This window comes from Pongo abelii, chromosome 14 (genome assembly GCF_028885655.2).
Source record: "Pongo abelii isolate AG06213 chromosome 14, NHGRI_mPonAbe1-v2.0_pri, whole genome shotgun sequence".
Lineage (NCBI taxonomy): Eukaryota > Metazoa > Chordata > Mammalia > Primates > Hominidae > Pongo > Pongo abelii.
The window spans coordinates 31,173,000-31,195,487 of NC_071999.2; the positions used below are offsets into that span (position 1 = coordinate 31,173,000).

At 38.7% G+C, this 22,488-nt stretch overlaps 1 protein-coding gene across 7 annotated transcripts in view; it reads left to right on the top strand.

Moving 5' to 3' along the window:
* The first annotated feature begins 2,396 nt into the window (after nucleotides 1-2,396).
* The window catches only part of CDK8 (cyclin dependent kinase 8), a 153,805-nt gene continuing 133,713 nt past the window's right edge, over nucleotides 2,397-22,488 (top strand). For 3 of the 7 annotated variants that reach the window (XM_054528831.2, XM_054528832.2, XM_009248510.4), the window contains exon 1: nucleotides 2,889-3,251. In XM_054528831.2, the coding sequence (XP_054384806.1) occupies nucleotides 3,124-3,251 (128 nt within the window). In that variant the 5' untranslated portion in view covers nucleotides 2,889-3,123. Of the gene's footprint in view, nucleotides 3,252-8,221; nucleotides 8,365-22,488 lie in introns of those variants that run through there. The other 4 variants (XM_002824103.6, XM_063714865.1, XM_054528833.2 and 1 more) reach the window with 4 other exon arrangements.

Genomic DNA, 22,488 nt, shown 5'->3' on the forward strand with positions numbered 1-22,488 from the left:
CCAAATTAAGCACTTGGGGGATGGGTAGGACTGTAAAGGTCAGAGATGGTATGAGGAAGCATCTTAGCCCTTAAGAGCCTTAAGAACATACAAAACGAGACACTTAAAACTGAGTATTAGAAGCTACTGTTCCTAGCATTAGCCATGCTCTCCTATAAGGGGCCGTTAGTGGCTATCTCTTTCTCAGCTCCCCATCGTGACACCATTTTACAGGGTCAGCTTACCTTCTACCACCATATTCCTCCAACCTAGAGTCTAGGCCTCTAACTCTCACCCTGGCTACAGAGAGAAAAGCAGATCTTGCTCTTCGCTAGTCCAAGGTTAGCTTCTTTTCCTGCCCCAGGAAAAGACTGACAGTCAGGATTGACATTCAAGATACTCAGTTGACAGCGAGGACACTCAGTTCCTTCAGGGAGAGTTCACCTTCACCCAGAGTGAAGCCAGCCAAAACAGTGTACAAAAGTACATTTTTAAAAGTCTGAGGCCAGGTATGTGGCTTATGCCTGTAATCCCAACACTTTGGGAGGTTGAGATGGGAGGATCACTTGAACCCAGGAGTTAAAGATCAGCCTGGGCAACAGAGTGAGACTCCGTCTGTCAAAAAAAAAAAAAAAAAAAAAAATTAGCTGGGTGTAGTGGCACACGCCTGTAGTCCCAGCTACTCAGGAGGCTGGGGAGAAGAGTTGCTTGAGCCCAGGAGTTCAAGATTGTAGTAAGCCGTCATCGCATCACTGCACTCCAGCCTGGGTGACATAGCCAGACCCTGTCTCAAAATAAAAACACAAAAAGACAAACAAAAAAGGTCTGAGACCTTCAGTGTTCCAGAATGGCGTGTATAATTTGTACAGGAGGTGGGGAAGGGGGACCCGATACAGTGTAGGGGCAAGTTGAGTCCCATGCCTCTTCACAACTTTTCCTCCAGTGTGGTAGTTTGATTTCTCAAGATCCATGAGTAAATACGTGCACAAAAGACACATCCCTCAAAAAATACAAAATACACTGTCTAAGGAAGAATCTTTTAAATCCATATTCAGAAAATGATGTAATTCTTTAAGGATGCAAATGAGCAGTTCTGCTAGAGAGTTACCCAATTTTCATCACTGAATGGAAACCAATAATATGCCATTAATGAAAGCTTACATTTGTTTTGTGCTTTGCACTTTGCAAAGAAAAAATTCTAGGCTCCAAGAACACATTAGTAAATGATAATGCAGGATTCAAACCCAGTATACTAAAATACTAAATACTTATATAGTATGCTAGGTAAAAACAATTTAATTTTACACAGTGGTGAAGTCACTAATTTTCTCCAAGGAAAATTATATAAGAGAAAGCCCTTTGGAAGCTTTTTCACAATATGATATCATCATCATCATCATTTGTATATGGATCTTTTTGAGATAAACATGTTTATTCATTCATTAATTTAACAAGTGTTTACTGTGCATCATTATCAAGGCATGACACTAGGTTTTACGGAAGATGCAAATATGACTTCCTATAACAACTTAGGATCTAGCAAGGAAGAGGAAATAAAAGATGAAACGGAATTTGATAAATACCACAGGAAAGGTGGAAAAAAAGTGTTAAAAAGTTCACATTAAAAGTGCAAAGTTCATATTGCCTTTGGGAAGTGGGGAGCTTTAGTGGAAATGGTAACAATTGGAAACCAAAAATTAAAAATAGACAAGAGGGGTAAGATAAAATGATAGATTAGTATCAAGATACCAGGACTCCTGAAGCAGGACATATTGCTACCTTAAAATTATTAACAAACTAGTTCCCATGGATTTAGATCCTTTCTGTAATCATAGCTAGAAACTGGCGTTCTTATAGGTAGTATCGCAGAAGGCTGTACTGTACTCAATACTTCCTGTAACTGGATAGGAAAGATTTGGATGGTCATCTGTCACAAGAGTAACAATGTTTAGGAGTAGCTTGGACACTGGTCATTGATTCACTTTTAGTGGTGCTTGTAATGTCAGTATGTTGACATCATTGTGCAGCCCTTATCAGATTGTGAACACCAAGAGTACCCCAACTGCTGGCCCGCGAGCTGTTTACAAATATCATACCGGCTTTTATCGATGACAGTGGCCTTTAAAATCTGGAATTCAGAGTGGCACAAAATGTGTTTCTAATGCAAACTACTCTCCTTCCCACGTGCACCTCTTTGATCAAGTTTGTGGCTGAAATCAGACTCTAGTTAGATCGCTGTAAAAATAAAAATAAAAATAAAAATAAATTTTCCCCAAGTGATTGCAACGAATTTCACCCTAGACTACGAGTCCCATCATGCAACGCTCCCATTTTCCCACCGTGTGGGGCGGAGTCGTAGAAGAGGCGGCAGCGGCGGCGGCCTGTGCATTCTGGGTATTGTAGTCTGGAGCCCGGCCACCGCTGGGGCTGGTTCCACGTGGTGCATTTGGCGGCAGCTTTGGGCAGTGGCTCCCCTGCTCCCTCCACACGGTCCTCAGGGTGCCACCGCCAGCAGGGGCGGCCAGCCACCGCGGGAGCGGGCTAAAGGGTGGCCCGGAGGCAGCTCGAGGCTTCGCGACGTTTTTGCGACAGCCGCGGCCGTGTTCCGCGAGTGCCCTCCCTCCTCCTCTCTTTGAGGAGGTACCGGCTGTTGTGCGGCGCTGCCTTTCTGTTTGAGTGTATGGGAGAGTGAGTGAGTGAGTGAGTGTGAGCGTGTGTGTGAGAGCGTGAGGCGTGAGTGCGCGTGTGAGAGGAAGAGAGCCCGCCTGACCGCCCCGCCGCTCCCGCCGCAGGAGCAGAACGCGCGGCCGGAGAGAGCGGCGGAGCCGGCGCCCAGGGAGCCCGCGGGGACAAGGGCAGAGACACCGCTCCCCACCCCCAGCCCTCGTCCCTCGGCTCTCCTTCGCCGGGGGATCCTCCCCGTTCCTCCACCCCCGGCCGGCCTCTGCCCCGCCGTCCCCCTGGATGTCCCCGGCGCTTTCGCGGGGCCTCCTCCTGCTCTTGCCGCATCAGTCGGGCTGGTGCTGCGGCCGGCGGGCGTAGAGCGGGCGGGTTCCCGGGGGCTGCGGCTGCCCGTGCTTCCCTGGTCCCCACCCCTGCCCCCCGGCCCCCCGACCCAGCTCTCCGGCCTCAGAGGCTGTGACAATGGACTATGACTTTAAAGTGAAGCTGAGCAGCGAGCGGGAGCGGGTCGAGGACCTGTTTGAATACGAGGGCTGCAAAGTTGGCCGAGGCACTTATGGTCACGTCTACAAAGCCAAGAGGAAAGATGGGTGAGTGTGTGTGTCTGGGCCGGTGTCCGCGCTGGGCGGCGCTCCCGCAGGCCGAGGCAGGTAGCCCGGAGGGAGAGCGGGCCGCCGGGGTGCCGGGCTCTGACTTCCTCGACGCCGGCCTCTGGCTCCGCCAGCCAGGTTTGGGGAGGAAGTGGTGTACGAAGGATCCAAACCCACAAGAAATCCTGCGTGCCGCGTCTGTGTTCTGCTCTGGTGGTAAGAGGCAAGATGAGCCTCTGCACCGTGGGCTGTATACTTTTCAAGGATTTCAAAGCTGATTTATGAAAAAATTCGTTCTAAAACGCCGGGTTAAAATTTTTTTTTTCCTTGGTCGATTTATTATGGTAACCTGGGGATTTCCTCACCCGCCTCTGGAGTGTCATCCATCGGTCTAGAAGGAAGGCTGTGATCCTTTCCCCCACCAGTTTGTGATCGATTTTTAATCAAATTTGTATTTTATTTGAGGGAAGGAAGGCAGCGAGTGAATGTGGTTCCGGAGAGAGTTCCCCATAGTGATCATCTGCAACATAAATGTTGCAATTGCTATTTAGATATTATTAGCTGTGAATTTTTACATAGAACAATGGGGGTTTGGTGCAGGGTGGGTGGTGGGGAAGAAGGCAAGTGACATAGGGACTATCTTGTTCAGGCGGTTTCCCCCAAATTTAGCGGCTGGCAGTGAACTTTAAATAATCCCTTTGCTTTAAATATTCTTCCCTAGTAACAACTTAATTAAACCTATGACTGGTAATGCTTCCAATTTAGTTTCTTAACAGGCAAGTGAATTGTTCATTTTTTCTCTTTGTCAGTAGATGAATGTCTTGTAATATTGACAAAAGAGAAGGCAATTCTTAGTTAGGGGGGAAATATATTTTATTAACTCCATGTTTTCTTGTAAAATGGGTGTTGTCTCTGTTGCCTTTGACAGAATAGAAAATTATTGAAAAGTCAAAGCTTATTATATAATCCTTGGATTTTATTAGAAACGAAGTAGCTTTACTTGAACATCCCAGTTTAGTCACCTGCTGTATGATGTTTAATCACTTAAAATTTCAAATTAGGTAGGAGAGTATGTTCAGACAACATTAGCACGAAAAAAAAATACGTAAAGCTGAAGTTCCCTACTGTGGGGGAGGGGGGCGCATATTTATAAATAGTATTCTGGATGTTGGAAAGTGTATATTTATTGAACATTTTTCTTAGATTTACTGAAATATCTTTCTGAAAGTATGTACAATGGACTCTACGAAGAAGATAGGAGTTCTAATTAATTTGGAATGTGTATTTTAGTGCTTTTATGCAGCAGTAAAGTGGAACAGATCGGCAGAAGGTAGGGATTTGGATTTGAAAACTTGATATTCTGGCCGCCGCGCGTATTTAAAAGTACTTTTTAGCGGAATGGATAGTCTGGTGACACGGAGAAATCAGCGTCTGGAGATACTGCTGACTCTGTTGTTGTCTAATTAGACTTATTGTTGAAGTTTTACTCTGTAATGACATATATTTTTAAAATTATGTTTGTTAACTTACCATACAATATTTCTCAAAAGCTTTAAACCATCTCCCCCTCCCCCAGTATTATGTAATTTTGGGCATATTCATAAAATCCCCAATCCCATGAGATTAGACATTACAGTACATTTGACCATACTGTCATGTTATATAAAATTCTAGCGCCTTTGCATTATTTTTAATCTGTGTGAGAGAAGCCGGTTCTGTTTTCATAAATTACCAATTTAAGCTAATAAAATATGCATATTTGTTTTAACGTTGTACATTTTATTAGAAAACTAATACTGTGTATTGGCAGGAGGTACTTAAGCACATTTTATATCTCTATGGTCAGGTTTTAATTTAGGCCGTTAAGAATAATTTGAAAGAATAATTTCAATATCTTTGAATTTAAAGATAGTTGAAGGTATAATGTATGGGCATTCTTAGTCATCTGTGACAGCTGAAAAGTAACATTGCATTTTGGAAAAAAGAAATTATTATTTGTAATCCTTGGGGTTTGTTTTCCATCGGTCTTTAATGATTCTCTTTATGTGATGAACTTCTATTTTTAATGGATCAAATGTCAAGAGAGTTTTAAAATTACTATCTTTTAGAGATAGTTTTAGAGAGTTTTAAAATTACAGGGATTTTTTCGGTTTGACTTCTTTTTTGTAACCTCACTCTGGTAAAATATCGCATAGTATTTATGAGGTTCTTTTGATCTTATGTCAGTGAAATGTAATTTAATGCATTTTAGTCCTGGTGAAATAAAATTTGTGCTTGTTTAATCTTTCATAATAAGATGATGATCAAATAATTTGTTTCTAGTATTGATTTACTTTCAAATTACATTATATATTCTGCAGCTGAGATTTGTTTTCTAGGAACTCAGACGGTAACACCTTCAAGGAGAACCTGAGATTTTCTATAAAAGGAAATAACGCAAATAAGCTTGGTTTAGACATATTTGACTATTGAAATGAACGTATGTAAACGTTGTATCCTTTCAGTTGCCCAGTGAGCATAGAGAATGAATAATTGGTAAAATAATTTAGACCAGAGAAGTTAGCTGCTTAAATTATTAAGTTTTAGGAAATAAAATAGCTTCAAAGATTCATTTCTTTGACTTACTTGAGGCATGATTGCATGGTAGGGAAAAGGGACCTTTTATAACTGTGTTAATTTCAGATTATAATAGAGTTTAGAGAAATGCACAATAAATCTTGGGATTAATTTGTTCTCACTTGTGTCGCCATAAATGAGATAGTGTCCTTTGTGTCTGAACACTTAAAGGGTACTCAGTGGGAAGCAGGGGGGTTCATTTTCTTTCTGAGTTGATTGTATCTCCTCTTTGCAGAATTTAGGCAACCAAACTAATTTTGTTTTAAAGAGTAAGAAAGCATTAGAAGACAGAAAACAATTTGTGTTTTTAAATTCTAGACTTCAATATTTGCACTGGATGTTTGGATAATTTAAAATATCAATTTGAGATAAGAGGTTTTTCTTCAAAAAAGAAAAACAAAAGGAATTTTCTTAGTAGGGTTTTTAATCTGTTATAATCTATGCTCCAAAGAATAGATAATTATGAGTGAGGAATTATGAGTGAGGAATGAGTGTGTGTTTGTGTGTGTGTGTGTGTGTGAGAGAGAGAGAGAGAGAGACAGATACTGCCAACTTTCTTTGGGGCACATTTGTTGAGAGCCCAGAGATTAGTAAGTAGGCAGTGATAATGGCAATAATAGCTAAATTACTGAGTAATTAAGTTTCAGGTTCTGGGCAAAGCACTTTACATTCATCATCTAGTTAATCCTCACAAGAAGTATGTCAAGTCAATTCTGTTATTTTTCAGTTTTCCAGTTGAGGAAACTGAGGCTTAGAAAGGTTAAGCAAATTTACCCACGAGTAAACTTTAGATCTAACCATTATGCTTCATATAATTAATATATTGAATAAGTAAAAAAATAGTTGTGGAGTTTGATTTCTAGTGGGTTACTCAAAAACATAAATACCTTGTAGAACTATTAATATTTGTTTCAATAAACTGGTGTACTTTCTGGGTATATTACTGAAGCACCCTAGTTTTTTCAAGTGCTATAAAACTGTTTATGTAGCTATATGGGTGTGTCTGTACGTATATACACAAACATACTTGCGTATCTAGAGGGGGGTGTGTGTGTGTGTGTGTGTGTGTGTGTGTGTAGGACTAAACTCTAATGAAAGCCATGTGGAAGCACTTCGTCTAGTGGAAAGAACTCTAGATGAGTGATCCTGGAAACCTGAATTTGAATTCAGACTATGCTTCTGATAGCAGTATGACCTTGGGCAAGTCATTTGCCCTTATAGATCTTAGTAGGGGGGTTTCAGCAGATAATTTTTAGGGTCTTTTCTAGTATTATGATTTGAGGAAGTAAAAATTATGAACATAAAATGTAATATTTTTTGCAAGATTAGGCAAACAACCACTAAAAAATTTTACTTTAGATGATGGTGCATTTCCATATTTTTTAGTCTCATGCTTTAACGTTGGTTCTCGTTAACTGCCAAAAAGCTTGGTAACTCCCAAAGACCTATCAGTTACTTAACCCAACATGTCTTACACTACCTTGCCATTCCTCTGCATTTATCTCTTAAGATATTGAGGATTTATGGGCTAGTGCCTGTTTCCACTCCCTTGAACCATTCAGTTGGTGGGCAGCACAAAAGAACTCTTCTGATTCAACCTGCATTGGAGCATCTCATTACCTTTTTCCCCTTCTGAATATGGCTGAATGCTATATCTAAGTTCATTTTGACTTAAATATTTCTTTAGATGTCAGAAATGCCAAATACAATATGTAATTTCTATCACTGGAATAGTCATGTATGCAATAAAGAGTATTCCTTATAACCTTCTAAAAATGTGACAGAAAGGGACAATTAGTCCCCTGTATCTGCAGGTCCTGCATCTGTAGATTCAAGCAACTGTGGTTCAAAAATTTTCGAGGGGGTAGGGGGGAAGGATAGTTGCATCTCTACTGAGCATGTACAGATTTTTTTTCTTGTCATTATTTCCTAAAAAAATAGAGTATAACAACTGTTTACATAGCATTTACATTTTATTAGGTATTATAAGTAATCTAGAGATGACTTAAAGTGTGTGGGAGGATATGCGTAGGTTATATGCAAATAGGATACCATTTTATATTAGAAACTTGAGCATCTGTGGATTTTGGGGGGCGGTCCTGGAACGCACCCCTTGTGGATACTGAGGGATGACTGTATTTGCACCCCTTGTAGATACTGAGGGATGACTGTATTTGCTGTGTACTTATTTCCATGTGGTTGAAGGTACCTGCCTTAGATATCAGTGCATTCAGATCCACTGTTTAGGCTACGTTGAGATTTCATGCTTAAATTTCATTTTTTTTGTAGCAATACTGGAAAATCAATTCATTTGGGATTTGTTCATGTGAGTTATTACTTTTACTGTGTCTTTGAACGTTTGAAGAAGTCAATTACTCATTCATTCAAGTATTTATTGGACCCTTCTATGTGCCAAGCACTGTCCAAGGTATTGGGAATGCAAAGACGAATGAAGTATTCCATTATTTGAGGAGATAACTACTGGCGAAACAAACATGTAAGTGTTGCAATTCGATAAGCACTATAATAATTAATGCAAGGTATATGGCAACACAGAGAAGGAAGTCCCCAACTGGTTAAGGTTTTTAGGAAAAGCTTCAAAGTTTACAGTATTTGATTTGGATCATAGAAGACAGGGAAGATCTCATCAGAAAAGACATTACAACAGGAATAGGACAAAGGGATTTTTTTTTAAATTATGTTTTCTGCAGACCCCAGCAAATTTTGTGTGTTTTAATTTTTCCTTGCCATGCCTTTCTTTTCCCCTGGCCAGCATTTTTTGAGCTCTTGCTGTATGTGTAGTAGTATATATATGTACTACAAATGTTCCATTGTGCCCATTGGACATGGTGAGGTACTCATTATTTAACAGTGGAGATAAATTTATCAGCATTTGCACTGAACACCATAATTGTGTGTGTGTCAGTTTTCAATCATGAGAACATTGGCCATTCAAGAAAAGCAGCCTCTGAAATCCAGGGGTCTGATTTAAGACTCTCTCGTGTGTAAAACTGCCATGGCAGAACTCTGTTTTGCCTGAGGCTCTGGTTGGCAAATGATTCTGCTTTGGCTTCACCTCCATGAGGAGTAAGGAGTCAGAATTTCGTATGCTGCTGAGGTGATGGATGGTAACAAATTGGAAGGGGAAAGAAGTTCTTTTGCTACTTAGAGTTTAGGAAGTAATGGAATGTCTCTTGTTGGGGCTCTGATGCGTGGAAAGATGAAAGGTAGGGACAGGGCTTCTGGCTTGCTGAATTTCGGCTAGGAAAACAGAAATAATGAAAAATTATAATTATTGTAGGCCATTTGCAAACTTAACTACTTGGACAATTAATTCTCTGGGCAAATGTGTTCTAATTCTGATGTATAAACATTTGAAGTGTGATTCATTTGTTAGATGGGAACTATGTATGGCGAATCAGTGTTGATAAATACATTTGATTTCCTGTGACTGGTGTTAATCTTTCTTGTAGTACCTTTCACTATTGAATCCAATCCTCGTTGTCTCTTGACTCTTTTTCTGTTCTTAGCTGTTGCTAGAAAATAAAACTCCTTCTATCCTTTCCTCCTTCAGAACACTTTGAATTTTTTCCTTCACACCAGATTACATAGCCTTGGTCACGTTACTTAGAAATTATCTTTTCTCTTTAGCGATCTTTTGTCACCTCAAGGCAGCTCTTGATATTGTCACTAAAAGGTGGCTTTTACCTGTTGTTTGACCTTAATACTTAAAGACTCTTGGTGTCATGATTCTGAATATTCTTTAATATAGTTATTGTCAAAGTCCCAAAACCAGTCCTTGCTGTAGTAAGCTGCCTTTACTGATGGAGTTATGTTATGTTCTTCAGATGTATTGTAGCAGAAAAAATGCTGAGAACTCCTTTTTAAAAATTGAGATATAAGTCACATACCATAAAATTCACCCTTTTAAAAGTGTGTGATCAATATAGTGGTTTTTAGTAGATGGACAAGGCTGTGCAACCACCATCACTGTCTAATCCTAGGACATTTTCATGACCCCAAAAAGAAACCCATTAAGCAGTCACTCCCATTCCCCTCTCTCCCTAGCCATTGACAAGCACTAATCTACTTTCTGTCTCAGTGGATTTGCCTGTTCTGGACATTTCATATAAATGGACTAATTCAACATGTGGCCTTTTGTGTTTGTGTTTCTTTATTTAATGTAATGTTTTCAAGGTTCATCCATGTAGTACATGTATCAGTACTTCATACCTTTCTATGGCTGGATCATATTGCATTGTATAGATATACCACATTTTGTTTATATGTTCATCAGTTGGGCATTCGGGTTGTTTCCACTTTTTGGCTAAAATGAATAATGCTTCTATAAGCATTCATGTGTGACTTGTTAGGTGGACGTATGTTTTCAGTATATACCTGGGAGTGGAATTTCTGGATCATATCCAAAGCAGCTGAGAACCAATTTTGAGTGACTTTACATTGACTCTGGTTTAGGCCAAGTTCTTTGTCCTTTGTGTACAAGACCTGACTAGTCTATTTTATTCCAGGACAGTGCTCACACCATAATCTACTGCAGTAATTCTGAAACAGAGATTCATACAGCTGCTCCTCCTCCATCAACTTAGACCACTCTGACCTTTTTCTCAGGCAGCACCTTGTGCTGGAATTTTTTTTTCCTCAGGCAGCACCTTGTGCTGGAAATCTTTTTTTCTCAGTTGAAATGTACTGACAGCCTCAGAAAAAAAATCCTAACTATGTATCTTAACATACAACTCCAATAAGTCCCACTTTACCCATCACCCTGCAAAACATAGTCATTCACTGATATATTATGTAACTACTTCAGTGTATATGTGGTTAATGCTTATGTGTCCTTTGGGTCTTTCAGGTGAATGTTTATGGGTTAAAATTATAGATTTCCTCTAGGGCAATGATTGTGTTCTCCCCAGCTCTTGGCATATTGCCAAATTTTGACAGGTATTTTGTACTTTTATGTGTGTGTGTGTATATCTGAAATCATATTTAAAATCTTTTTTCTAAACTTGCTAACATTAAAAGCTTGAGGCATATTACGGGAAGAGTAGAAAAGTAATACCTGTGAAAATACCAGGAGAAGCAAAATTTGATGGGTTTCCTATATTTTTACCCAGAATGGCACTGAACAATACCAAAATTAATCCAAAGGCAAGAGCAAGCTTGATAGTTGGCTGAATTAAAATGGAACGCCAAGGTATTTGAAAATTGAGCCACTAGAAATAATATTTTTTTGAAATATACTTTGAAAATGAATCCTTTTAAATGTGGATCAAATCTGTATTTCTAAAATTAAGGAAAACGTAATTAGTTTCTGAATCACAGTTGGCATTTAATTTTGCCTAAAATTACTGGTCTGTATAGCATGATTGTTTTATTTGAAATTTACCTTTTGTTACATGAGTAAAAAATTATTTAGACTAACTTCTATTCAAGGTAACTCAGTTACTCATCTCACTAGACAAGTTCTTTAAAGTCTGTAACTTTATTAAAGTCCATGAATTCTAACAAATAATCATCCTACAGAGAGGAATTTTTACATCATGATGAAGGGCCTACTCTGGGTGTTTCTAGACATTTGAATTTATAGGTTGTTTAGAAAACTAAAGGGATTGAATAAAAAGAAAACTTGTCAAGTAGTGCTAATGTAATTTATATTAAGCAAGTCATATTTTTGAGGAAAGAAGGAGTAGGGTTTTTTTGTTTTTTTGTTTTTTTTTTTTGAGACGGAGTCTCGCTCTGTCGCCCAGGCTGGAGTGCAGTGGCACGATCTTGGCCCACTCCAAGCTCCGCCTCCCGGGTTCATGCCATTCTCCTGCCTCAGCCTCCCGAGTAGCTGGGACTACAGGCGCCCGCCACCACGCCCGGCTAATTTTTTATATTTTTAGTAGAGACGGGGTTTCACCGTGTTAGTCAGGATGGTCTCGATCTCCTGACCTCGTGATCCACCTGCCTCGGCCTCCCAAAGTGCTGGGATTACAGGCATGAGCCACTGCGCCCGGCCGGGAGTAGGTATTACCTTTTTTTTTTGAGCCAGAGTTTTGCTCTTGTTGCCCACGCTGGAGTGCGATGGCACGATCTTGGCTCACTGTAACCTCTGCCTCCTTGGTTCAAGAGATTCTCCTGCCTCAGCCTGCCGAGTAGCTGAGATTACAGGCATGTGCCGCCAGCCCGGCAGATTTTGTATTTTTAGTAGAGACGGGGTTTCACCACGTTGGTCAGGCTGGCCACAAACTTCTGACCTTAGGTGATCCGCCTGCCTCGGCCTCCCAAAGTGCTGGGATTACAGGCGTGAGCCACCGCGCCTGGCTAAAAGACTCCCTTTTTTTTTTTTTTTTTTTTTGAGACGGAATCTCGCTCTGTCACCCAGCCTGGAGTGCAGTGGCATGATCTCGGCTCACTGCTAGCTCCGTCTCCTGGGTTCATGCCATTCTCCTGCCTCAGCCTCCCGAGTAGCTGGGACTACAGGTGTCCGCCACTACACTCGGCTAATTTTTTTGTATTTTTAATAGAGACAGGGTTTCACCGTGTTAGCCAGGATGGTCTCGATCTCCTGACCTCGTGATCTGCCCACTGGGCCTCCCAAAGTGCTGGGATTACAGGCGTGAGCCACCACGCCCAGCCAAGACTCCCTTTAAGTAAATGAGTCTCTTAATGTTTTATTATGTGACTTTCTTTGCAAAAATTAAGTTTATACCTAATTTCCAACAAAATGTCAGACAGAAAGAAAGCATGACATACTTGTAATTTATTTTTTAATGCTGACTTAATGTTGATTTTTTTAAAGTGTAAAATTATTTAAATATTTGGCATTTCATTATGGTTTCCCTTTAGCTGTCGTTCTTTTTTTTCTTAAAATTAATTAATTAATTAATTTTATTGAGACACGGTCTCACTATGTTCCCTGGGCTGGAGTGCTGTGGTGCGATCATGGCTCACTTCAGCCTTGAATTCCTGGGCTCAAATGATCCTCCCACCTTAGCCTCCCAAGTAGGTGGGACTAGCACATCACCCCTCCCAGTAGCTGCAGTTCTTTTTGTAAATTTGTATGCTTATAATTTATTTGGTAACTATTTACTGAATGTCTCTTATATGATTGTTTCTTACTTGTACAAATTTATGGGGCACACGAGAAATTTTGTTAGATGTATATATGCATAGTGGTGAAGTCAGGGTACTTAGGAAGTTCATCGCCAGACTGCAGTGCATTTTTGTTTAGTACTCCTACTCTACTATCAAACACTGAATTTATTTCTATTATGTTAATCTATATCTGCACCCTTTAACTCACTTCTCCTCCTCTCCTCCCTCCCCACTCACCCTTCCTAGTCCCCTTTATCTATTTTTCACTGTCTACATCCATGTATTCATTTTTTTGTAGCTCCCATGTATGAATGAGAACATATGATATTTGTCTTTTTGTGTCTGGCTTATTTCACTTAACATAAGGACCTTAAGTTCCATTCACGTTGCTGCAAACGATATGATTTCCTTCTTTTTTGTGACTGAATAATATTCCATTGTGAATATATGCCACATTTTCTTTATCCATTAATCTGCTGATGGACACTTAGATTGATGCCATACCTTTGCTGTTGTAAATAGTGTTGCCATAAACATGTGAGTGTAGGTATCCCTTTGATATACTGATTTCTTTTCCTTTGGGTAGAGATACCCAGTATCTCTTTGATTGCTGGATTGAATGGTAATTCTATTTTTAGTTTTCTGAGAAATCTTCATACTGTTTTCTATAGTGGCTGTACTAGTTTACATTCCCACCAACTATGCTAGGTTCTGTGCCAGATGTAGGTGATTCAGCAGTGAACAGCCTATGGTCTAATAACTCTTTAGGGAACTTACAGACTTTTGAGGGGCACAGGCAGGTAAACAATTGTAATATAGTAGGATAAGGGCTGCAGTAGGGAAAATTGTAGGTTGCCATGGAAGTACCTAATATGCCCTTGGGGAGCTCAAGTATATTTCACTTGTGACTTGAAAGATAATTAGAAATTGTGAATGGGCAATAAATAAGAGTTAGTGGGGGCTTGAGGAGTTACAGTGCAGGTGAGAGAGGTAATATCACTCGTGGCTCCAGAATTACTTTATAAGGAAGAAGGTGCTGTCTAGATGAAGAGGCAGTGCAGTAATGTGTAGTAAGCAAGTTGCAACTGAAATTGCTTATTTGAGGTAATTTTGGGAGCTTGTGTGTTATGGGGGGAAGCTATCCTTTGCAGCTGCCACTGAGTAGCATGCGCAAAGACATGAAGGAAAGATGGTATGTACGGTGAGACAATTGAAAGAATTTCCGTGCCAGATCTTGGAGGGGTGGAGGGAGAGGTATAAATAATCAAATTGAGGAAGTAAGCAGATTGTTGTAAATCAAGTCATGGACTTTGTACTTTCTTCCGAAGTCAGTGGGAACCATGCATAGGGTTTTAAGCAGATAGTAATAAGTTCTGATTTCTCATTTAAAAAGATTGCTTGGTAACACGATCAGAATGGCCATAGGAAGCTGTGGTTAGGAGAATGTAGTAGTAATCCAGGTGAGAGATGCTAGTGACTTGAATTAGGGAAGTGAGAGAGGGGATGAGGAGGGAGAATCGATAGGACTTGTTGATTTATTGGATGTGATAGATGAACAAGTGAGAACCAAGGATGATGCCCAGGTTTCTGGCTTGGGCAGCTGGATATTGCCATTCACATAGCCAAAACAGAAACAGGAGCAAGCTTGAGGTGGAAGATGATGATTGAGCTTTGATTATGTTGAATTTCAGGTACCTGTTAAACATCTGAGAAGAAATGTGCATTAGGCAGATATGTAAATCTAATGTTCAAGAGAGGAGTCTGGCTAGAGTTAGACTATGTACTTAAAGTACTTAAAGTAGTAGCTTTGAGTGGTGATGAAATTGCCTAGGGAGAGTGTATAGAGCATGACAGTGGCCTTGTATAAAGTGCGAAGAAAGAGATGTCTACCTAGGAGGCCAAAAATTGAGTCTAGAAAGGAGAAAACCCAAGGTTGCCATATTGTATAACAGGAACCGTGGAGTGTACAGCTTACTGGCTGTACAGGGCAGCTTGGAGAATACTAGGACCTTGTAGGTAGAATAACGCCAGGAAGAGAGTCTTTCCAGGAGTCAGAGATAGGAAGTGTCACATGTGGCTCAGAGGGCAAGGGAGATAAAGAAGTGTCTGGGTTAAATAAAATAAATGAAATAAAACTTCAGCTAAAGATTTTTGGACACCAAAGCTTAAGTCATAACACACTTTGTAGGTTTTATTCAGCGTTTTTGGTACTTTGATGGTTAGCCTTATTCAGAGCAAAGCAATGAAAAGCTTCACTGCCATTCCTGGTTCTCTGCTGGCTGTGTTACCGAAGCGAAACCTGTAGATGCCATTTATTTATTTTTTACTCCATGCTATTCAGGATATTTCTCATTTTTTTTTAAAAAAGAAAATAGCTTTTTCTTTTTCTGATTATAAAAATAATGACTTTTCATTGTGATGAATTCAAATAGTCCAGAAATGTATTCTTAAAACCCTAACTCTACAATTAGGAGACAATTAATATTTTCCTTGTCTTTCCAGATGACTCTGAGTATATGTATACATTAATAACATCTATGATCTTACATTTTTTCATTCAAAAATATTATGCATCTTTCCATGTTGGTAAATGTAGCTCTAAATCACCATTTTTAATTATTGCTGAGTATCACATGATATGTATGCATATATTAATAAATATATAGTCAACCAGTTTTTTAGGGATAGATGTTGAAGTAATTTCCAAATTACAGCCATTGCAGTTTGCAAGGGATGTCAGTAAATATGCGTGCAGTTCTCCAATGTCATATGAAGTCCTTGAAGTAGAATTTCAGGTCAAAGGTCATATACTTTCAACAACTATATTTCATTATGAAATAAGATGGGACTATGAAATTAATATAGTCTCATGATAAAACATTTAAATTGTACATGAGGGTACCCAGGAAAATCTAAGTCCGCCTTTTGCCTCAGATTGAGCTCCCACTTTTTAGGGATAATTATTACCAGTGGCTCCTTGTGTATCTGCATATTGAAGCAAATGTATGTATGGGTAGACTTTAAAATTTACTTTAGTACTTTATTCTTTTTGAGCAGATAATGCATGCCTGTGGAAAAAATGTAAATATTTGTTATTCTGTGGTTTGCTTTTTTTAGTTCATATGTTTTGGAGATCTATATCAGCACCTGTAACTCAATTCATTTTATCAGTTCATCGTTTTGTTTTATGTGTATAATATACTGGTCCAATGCAAGGACATTTAGGTTGTTTTCATTGAAACAGAACTGCAATGAATGTCTTTTCATCTGTCTTTGTATACAACATGCTGTCAGATGGAGATAGAACTTCCCAGGCTCCCAAAGTTCTCCATGGAGACATTTGCCATGGATGATACACTGGCAGGAAGTGAGGTTTCCATCGAGCAAGAGAAGCTCCCTTTGCTAAATCCACAGGGAGTTTTATCCCTCCTGGCTTCTTTCAATGGTTCTAGAAACTGATCACCATGCTCAAGTACAGGTAACTGGTAACAACCCTAGCACATCACTGCAAGCAGGTCACTTTCCTAGGAATATCTCTTCCCAGGCCTGGGCCAGACTCTTTTGAGGTCTAATCTTTGTCCTCTAAAAATGTTGCACCAATTACAGTCACATCAAAACTCCAAAAACAAAACTTTTTGGAAAGAAGAAATGTGAGTAAATATAGTAATGACAGGTTTGAATCATGGGATTAAATACATTGTAAAGTCAGAATTGCTGACATTATTTTTTTGAAAGTTTCGCTCCCCCCTCCCCCAACACACACACACACACACACACACACACACACACACACACACACACACACGTCCTGTGTATGTTATTTTATTTTGAGACAAGGTCTTGTTCTGTCACCCAGGCTGGAGTGCAGTAGTGCAGTCATGGCTCACTGCAGCCTTGAACTCTTGGGCTTAACCCATCCTCCCACCTCAGCCTCCTGAATGGCTGGGATTACAGGCATGTGTCACCACATCTGGCTAATTATTGTACTTTTTGTAGAGACGTAGTTTTGCCATGTTGCCCAGGCTGGTCTAGAACTCCTGAGCTCAAGCGTTCCTCCTGCCTCAGCCTCCTGAGTAGCTAGGACTACAGGCACAGGCTATAGGACTATGCCACCACACTTAGCTAATCCTGTGTATTTTAGATTACTGGTGGGGACTAAAAAAAACTTGAGAGCCATATAGGTATTTAAAATTACAGTTATTTCATTATTTTTATATCTTATTTTATGTTTACTTTCATCAGATTTCTCTATTCCAACTTGATAATGTTGCTACAATTTGTGACAAATGATTGATGCCCTTGGTATTCTACCTCCATTCTACCTCCTCCTGAGTATTCTACAGTTCGTTTAGCACTGACTTGTAGTTCTCTTACTCTTTCTTAGATCATCTCTCTTTCCATTTCTTGTTGGTTGGCCTTGGTCATCCTCTCATTTCTTGCCCAGCACTGACATTCCTACTCCTGATTTTTTTGCTTTCTCCCCACTTTTTGGCTTGCTTTTTCTGTTTCATACTGATGTTGGCTTTGACATTGTTTATTGTTGCCTTTCTCAGTTGCGTTCACTTATGGACTTGTCTCCATAGAATGAGAGGCTGGAGCCCTTTCTGTTGCCAGTAGAATTGCTTGACTTCATGTTTAACAGAAGTACTCATTCATATTAGGTAAGCAGCCAGGTGATTGTAAGACAGCTCTGATGTATTTTGTTAATTCTGAAGAAACTTTTAAGTACTGCTAAACATAATTCTTGATAGTATGGATACAATGACTGCTTAATAGACTTTGGAAAGTACTCCTTATAGATAGGAAGCTGAAATACACATATATTTTAATCTTTTTATCTAAAAACCTATTTTAGTACAAATGAGTCCAGCTGTGCTTGAGAATTTAAACCAGATATCCTGGAGCTGAAAGTCGGTATTGTCAGTGTTTTAGCCAAGACTAGCTGACCTCTGCAGATCCCCTTTTAAGTTTGTGGCATAAGCTAAATTCGGAAGTAAGTGAAAAACTTAAGGAAATCGATCAAAGTAGCACATACCTCTCTTACTTGGTCTATTTCTCTTTAGATTTTTTTTTTTTTTATGGGATCATTCTATTCTAAAAAGTGATTCAGTCTGATGTTCCTAAGTACATGAAAATTTCAGTGCAAGCAAAAAATACTAAGTACATGTCACTTTAAAAAAATTTTGCTTTGACTTTGATCATGTAGTGTCTTTTCTGTATTTCTGTTGCACTTTGAGTAACTGGACTCACTGAATTTAAAATGTGCTTGATGGTTTTCAAATCAGAATGTAGAGCAATTAGGTTTTTTTCTTAGTAAAATTCTGTACTATATTCTTGAAAAGTTTTGGAATGGAAGATAGCATTTGCTACTAGTTACTTATTATTTATTTATTTATTTTTTAGAGCTGAAGAACTTGATAGTTGTTTAAGTGTTTAAGAAGTAATTTTGATTTAGTTGCAGTGTACAAAGTAGGGATATTAAATCTCAATTGTCTTCATGGAAAAATATTAGTAATACCTTCCAAAAAGTTATATACATTTGTAGTTCATAAAGTTTTTTTAATATGGCTTTATTGAGATATAATTCATATACCATACAATTCACCTATTTAAAATACACAGTTTAGCTAGGTGTGTTGGCTCACTCTTGTAATCCCAGCACTTTGGGAGGCCGAGGCAGGTAGATCACCTGAGGTCAGGAGTTTGAGACCATCCTGACCAACATGTGAAACCCTATCTCTACTAAAAATACAAAAATTAGCTGGGTGTGGTGGCGTGTGCCTGTAATCCCAGCTACTCAAGAGGCTGAGGCAGGAGAATCATTTGAACCCAGGAGGTGGAGGTTGCAGTGAGCCAAGATCACGCCATCACACTCCAGCCTGGGCAACAAGAGTGAAACTTTGTCTCAAAAAAAAAAAAAAAAAATATATATATATATATATACACACACATATATATATACACATACACACACGCACGCACACACACACACACATATACAGTTTAGTGCTTTTTAATATATTCACAGGGTTGTGCAGCTATTACCACAATCTGATTTTAGAATATTTTTGGTCCCTCTAAAAGAAACGCTGTACCCATTAGCAATCACTCCTTGTTTCCTCTAATCCTCAGTCCTAGGCAACCAGGAATCTCCTTTCTGTATCTGCATTTGCCTATTTTGGACATTTCATATAAATGATGAAATCATACAATATGTGCTCTTTTGTGACTGACTTCCTTCACTTAATGAAACATTTTCAAGGCTCATCCATGTTGTAGCATGTATCACATTATGTTCATTCATGGGCTGGTGAATATTGGGGTTCTTTCTACTTTTTGGTTGTTACGAATAATGCTGTTATGAACATGGGTATACAACTGTCTGAGTCTCTGCTTTCAATTCCTAGGTATTCATTATAACCAAGAGTGGAATTACGGGCTCATGTTTAACTTTTTGAGTAGCCTCCAAACTGTTTTCCACAGCTGCTACACCATTTTGCGTTCCCACCAGCAGTGCACCAGGGTTGCAATTTCTCCACGTTCTTGCCAACACTTGTTTTCTGCCTTTTTGATAATAGGCATCCTTAAGGGTATTAAATGGTATCTTATTGTGGTTTTGATTTGTATTTCCCTAATAACTAATGATGTTGAGTATCTTTTTATGTGCTTATTGACCATTTATGTATCTTTGTGGGAAAATATATTCAAATGCTTTGCTGTTTAAAATTAGGTTGTCTTTTTAGTAGTGAGTTGTAGGAGTTCTTTGTATATTCTGGATACTGAACCCTTATCAGATATATGATTTGCAAATATAGTTGTGTGTTGCTTAATGACAGGGATACTTTCTGAGAAATGCAGCATTAGGTAACGTTATGATTGTGTGAACATCATAGAGCATACTCAGACACCTAGATGGTATAGCCTACAACACACCTAGGCTATAAGGTGTAGCCTATTGCTTAGTCTACAAACCTGTACAGTATGTTATTGTATTGACTATTATAGGCACTTGTAACACAGTGGTTAGTATTTGTGTATCTAAACACATTTTAATATAGAAAAGGTATAGTAAAAATATGGCATAAAAGGTAAAAAATGAGCTGGGCACAGTGACTCATGGTTGCAATTCCAGCATTTTGGGAGTCTGAGGTGGGAGGACTGCTTGAGGACACAGGAGTTTGAGACCAGCCTGGGCAGTATAATTGATACCCCATCTTTACAAAAAAATTAAAACATTAACTGGGCTTGGTGGTATTTGCCTGTAGTCCCAGCTACTCAGGAGACCGAGGCAGTAGGATTGCTTGAGTCCAGGAGCTTGAAGCGGTGGTAAGCTCTAATTGTGCCACTGTAGAGGGCCTGGGGGACAGAGTGAGACCTTGTCTTTTTTTTTTTTTTTTTAAGAGAGAGACATAAAAAATGGTATACCTGTATAGGGTACTTACCATGAATGGAACTTACACATCTAGAAGTTGCTCTGGGTGAGTCAGTGGTAAGTGCATGTGAAGGCCTAGGACATTACACCACTGTAGACTTTATAAACACTGTACACTTAGGCTACCCTAAATTTATTTAAATTTTTTTCTTCAATAATAAATTAACCTTAGCCTCCTGTAATTGAGTACTTTAAACTTTTCAGTTTTTTAAAACTTTCTGATTCTTGTATAATAACTTAGCTTGAAACACAAACATTGTATAGGTATATAAAAACATTTTCTTTATATCTTTATTCTGTAAGCTTTTTTCTATTTTTAAAAGTTTTTGGCTGGGCGTAGTGGCTCACACCTGTAATCCCAGCACTTCAGGAGGCTGAGATGGGAGGATTGCTTGAGGCAGGAGTTCAAGACCAAACTCTTTTTTTTTTTTTTTAAAGAAAAAGAAAAAAAAGTTTCTATTTTTTGCTTTTTAAACGAGTTTGTTATGTTAGCCTAGGCCTACACAGGGTCAGGATCATCAGTATCACTGTCTTCCACTTCCACATTTTGTCCCACTGGAAGGTCTGCAGGGGTAGTGCACACATGGAGCTGTCCTCTCCTATGATGATAATGCCTTGATGTGGAATACCTCCTGAAGGACCTGCCTGAGGCTGTTTTACAGTTAATTTTAAAAAGAATAAGTCAAAGGGGAGTACACTCTTTACTTTTTATTGACCTTTTGGGGATGAAGAAAGAAGTACACTCTTAATGATAAAAACCATAGTATAGCATATACATAAACCAGTAACATGGTCATTTATTATCAAGTATTATGTACTGTACATAACTGTATGTGCTATACATGACGGGCAGTGCAGTAGGTTTCTTTACACCAGCATCACCACAAACATGCCTGTAATGCATTGCACTATGAAGTTACAATGGCTACAATGTCACTAGGTGAGAGGAATTTTTCAGCTCTATTTTAATCTTATGGGACAACCTACCTATGTGCTGTCGTCTTCAGGTGAAACATCATTACATGGTGCATGACTGTATTTGGCTTGTCTTTTTACTTTCTTGTTGGTATTGTTTGTAGCACAAAAGTTTTTAATTTTGGTATAGTCCAGTGTATCTATTTTTGCTTTTGTGGCTGTGATTTTGGTATTATATATTAAAGAAACATTGCTTAACCCAAGGCCACAAAAACTTCTATGTTTTTTCCTAAGAGTTTTATAGTTGTAACTCCTAGATTTAGGTCTCTAAGGGGTTGAACTTCTTTCTTTTGGTGATGGATATACAGTTATCTCAGCCTCTGAATTGTTTGGGCATACTTTGTTAAAAATCAGTTGGCCATAAATATAGGATATTTTTCTGGTCTCTCAGTATGTCTGTCCTTAAGCTGATACTACATTGTCTTCATTGCTGTAGCTTTGTAGTTAGTTTTGAAACTTGGAAGTATACTTTCTTCTTTTCCAAGATTGTTTTGACTTTTTTGTAGTTCATGAAGTTTAAACACTACATCTGGTATTATTTTTCACTTTTCTAATAGATTATAATGTTGGATATGTTAGAAATGTATGTCTAGTTCCAGGTAATTAAAGTTTTCTGGGTAGCTGATTCACTTTTTATTCATTAAATCTTTATTTTAATCACTGTGGATGAAAGTCATTTATTTGGTATTATATAATAAAAATTATACATACACATATATGATATACTTGGAACACAGTTTAGCTTTTTCTATGCAGTTCAGACTTATTATTGTAAAACATTAGCCATCATATGTTATTTCCAGGTGCTTTAAAAAATATATATATTGTGCTATTGGCTTTTGTACTAAATAGCTAGGTCTTCGGAGTTCATCTACGTATGGTGTTTTCCTTTATTCTTCTCCTTATTGTCAGCTGTTACTTAAAAAAAAACACAATGTTTTATACTTTTAAATTACAGAATAACTATCAATTGTAGAAAATACAAATAAAGTCTAAGAAGAAAATAAAATGTACGCTAATTTGGCCACACAGACTTTTTTAAGGCATGTTTTAAAATTAGATTATATTGTGCACATAGTTTTGAAACCTGCATAGACTGTGTATATTCCATGTCAC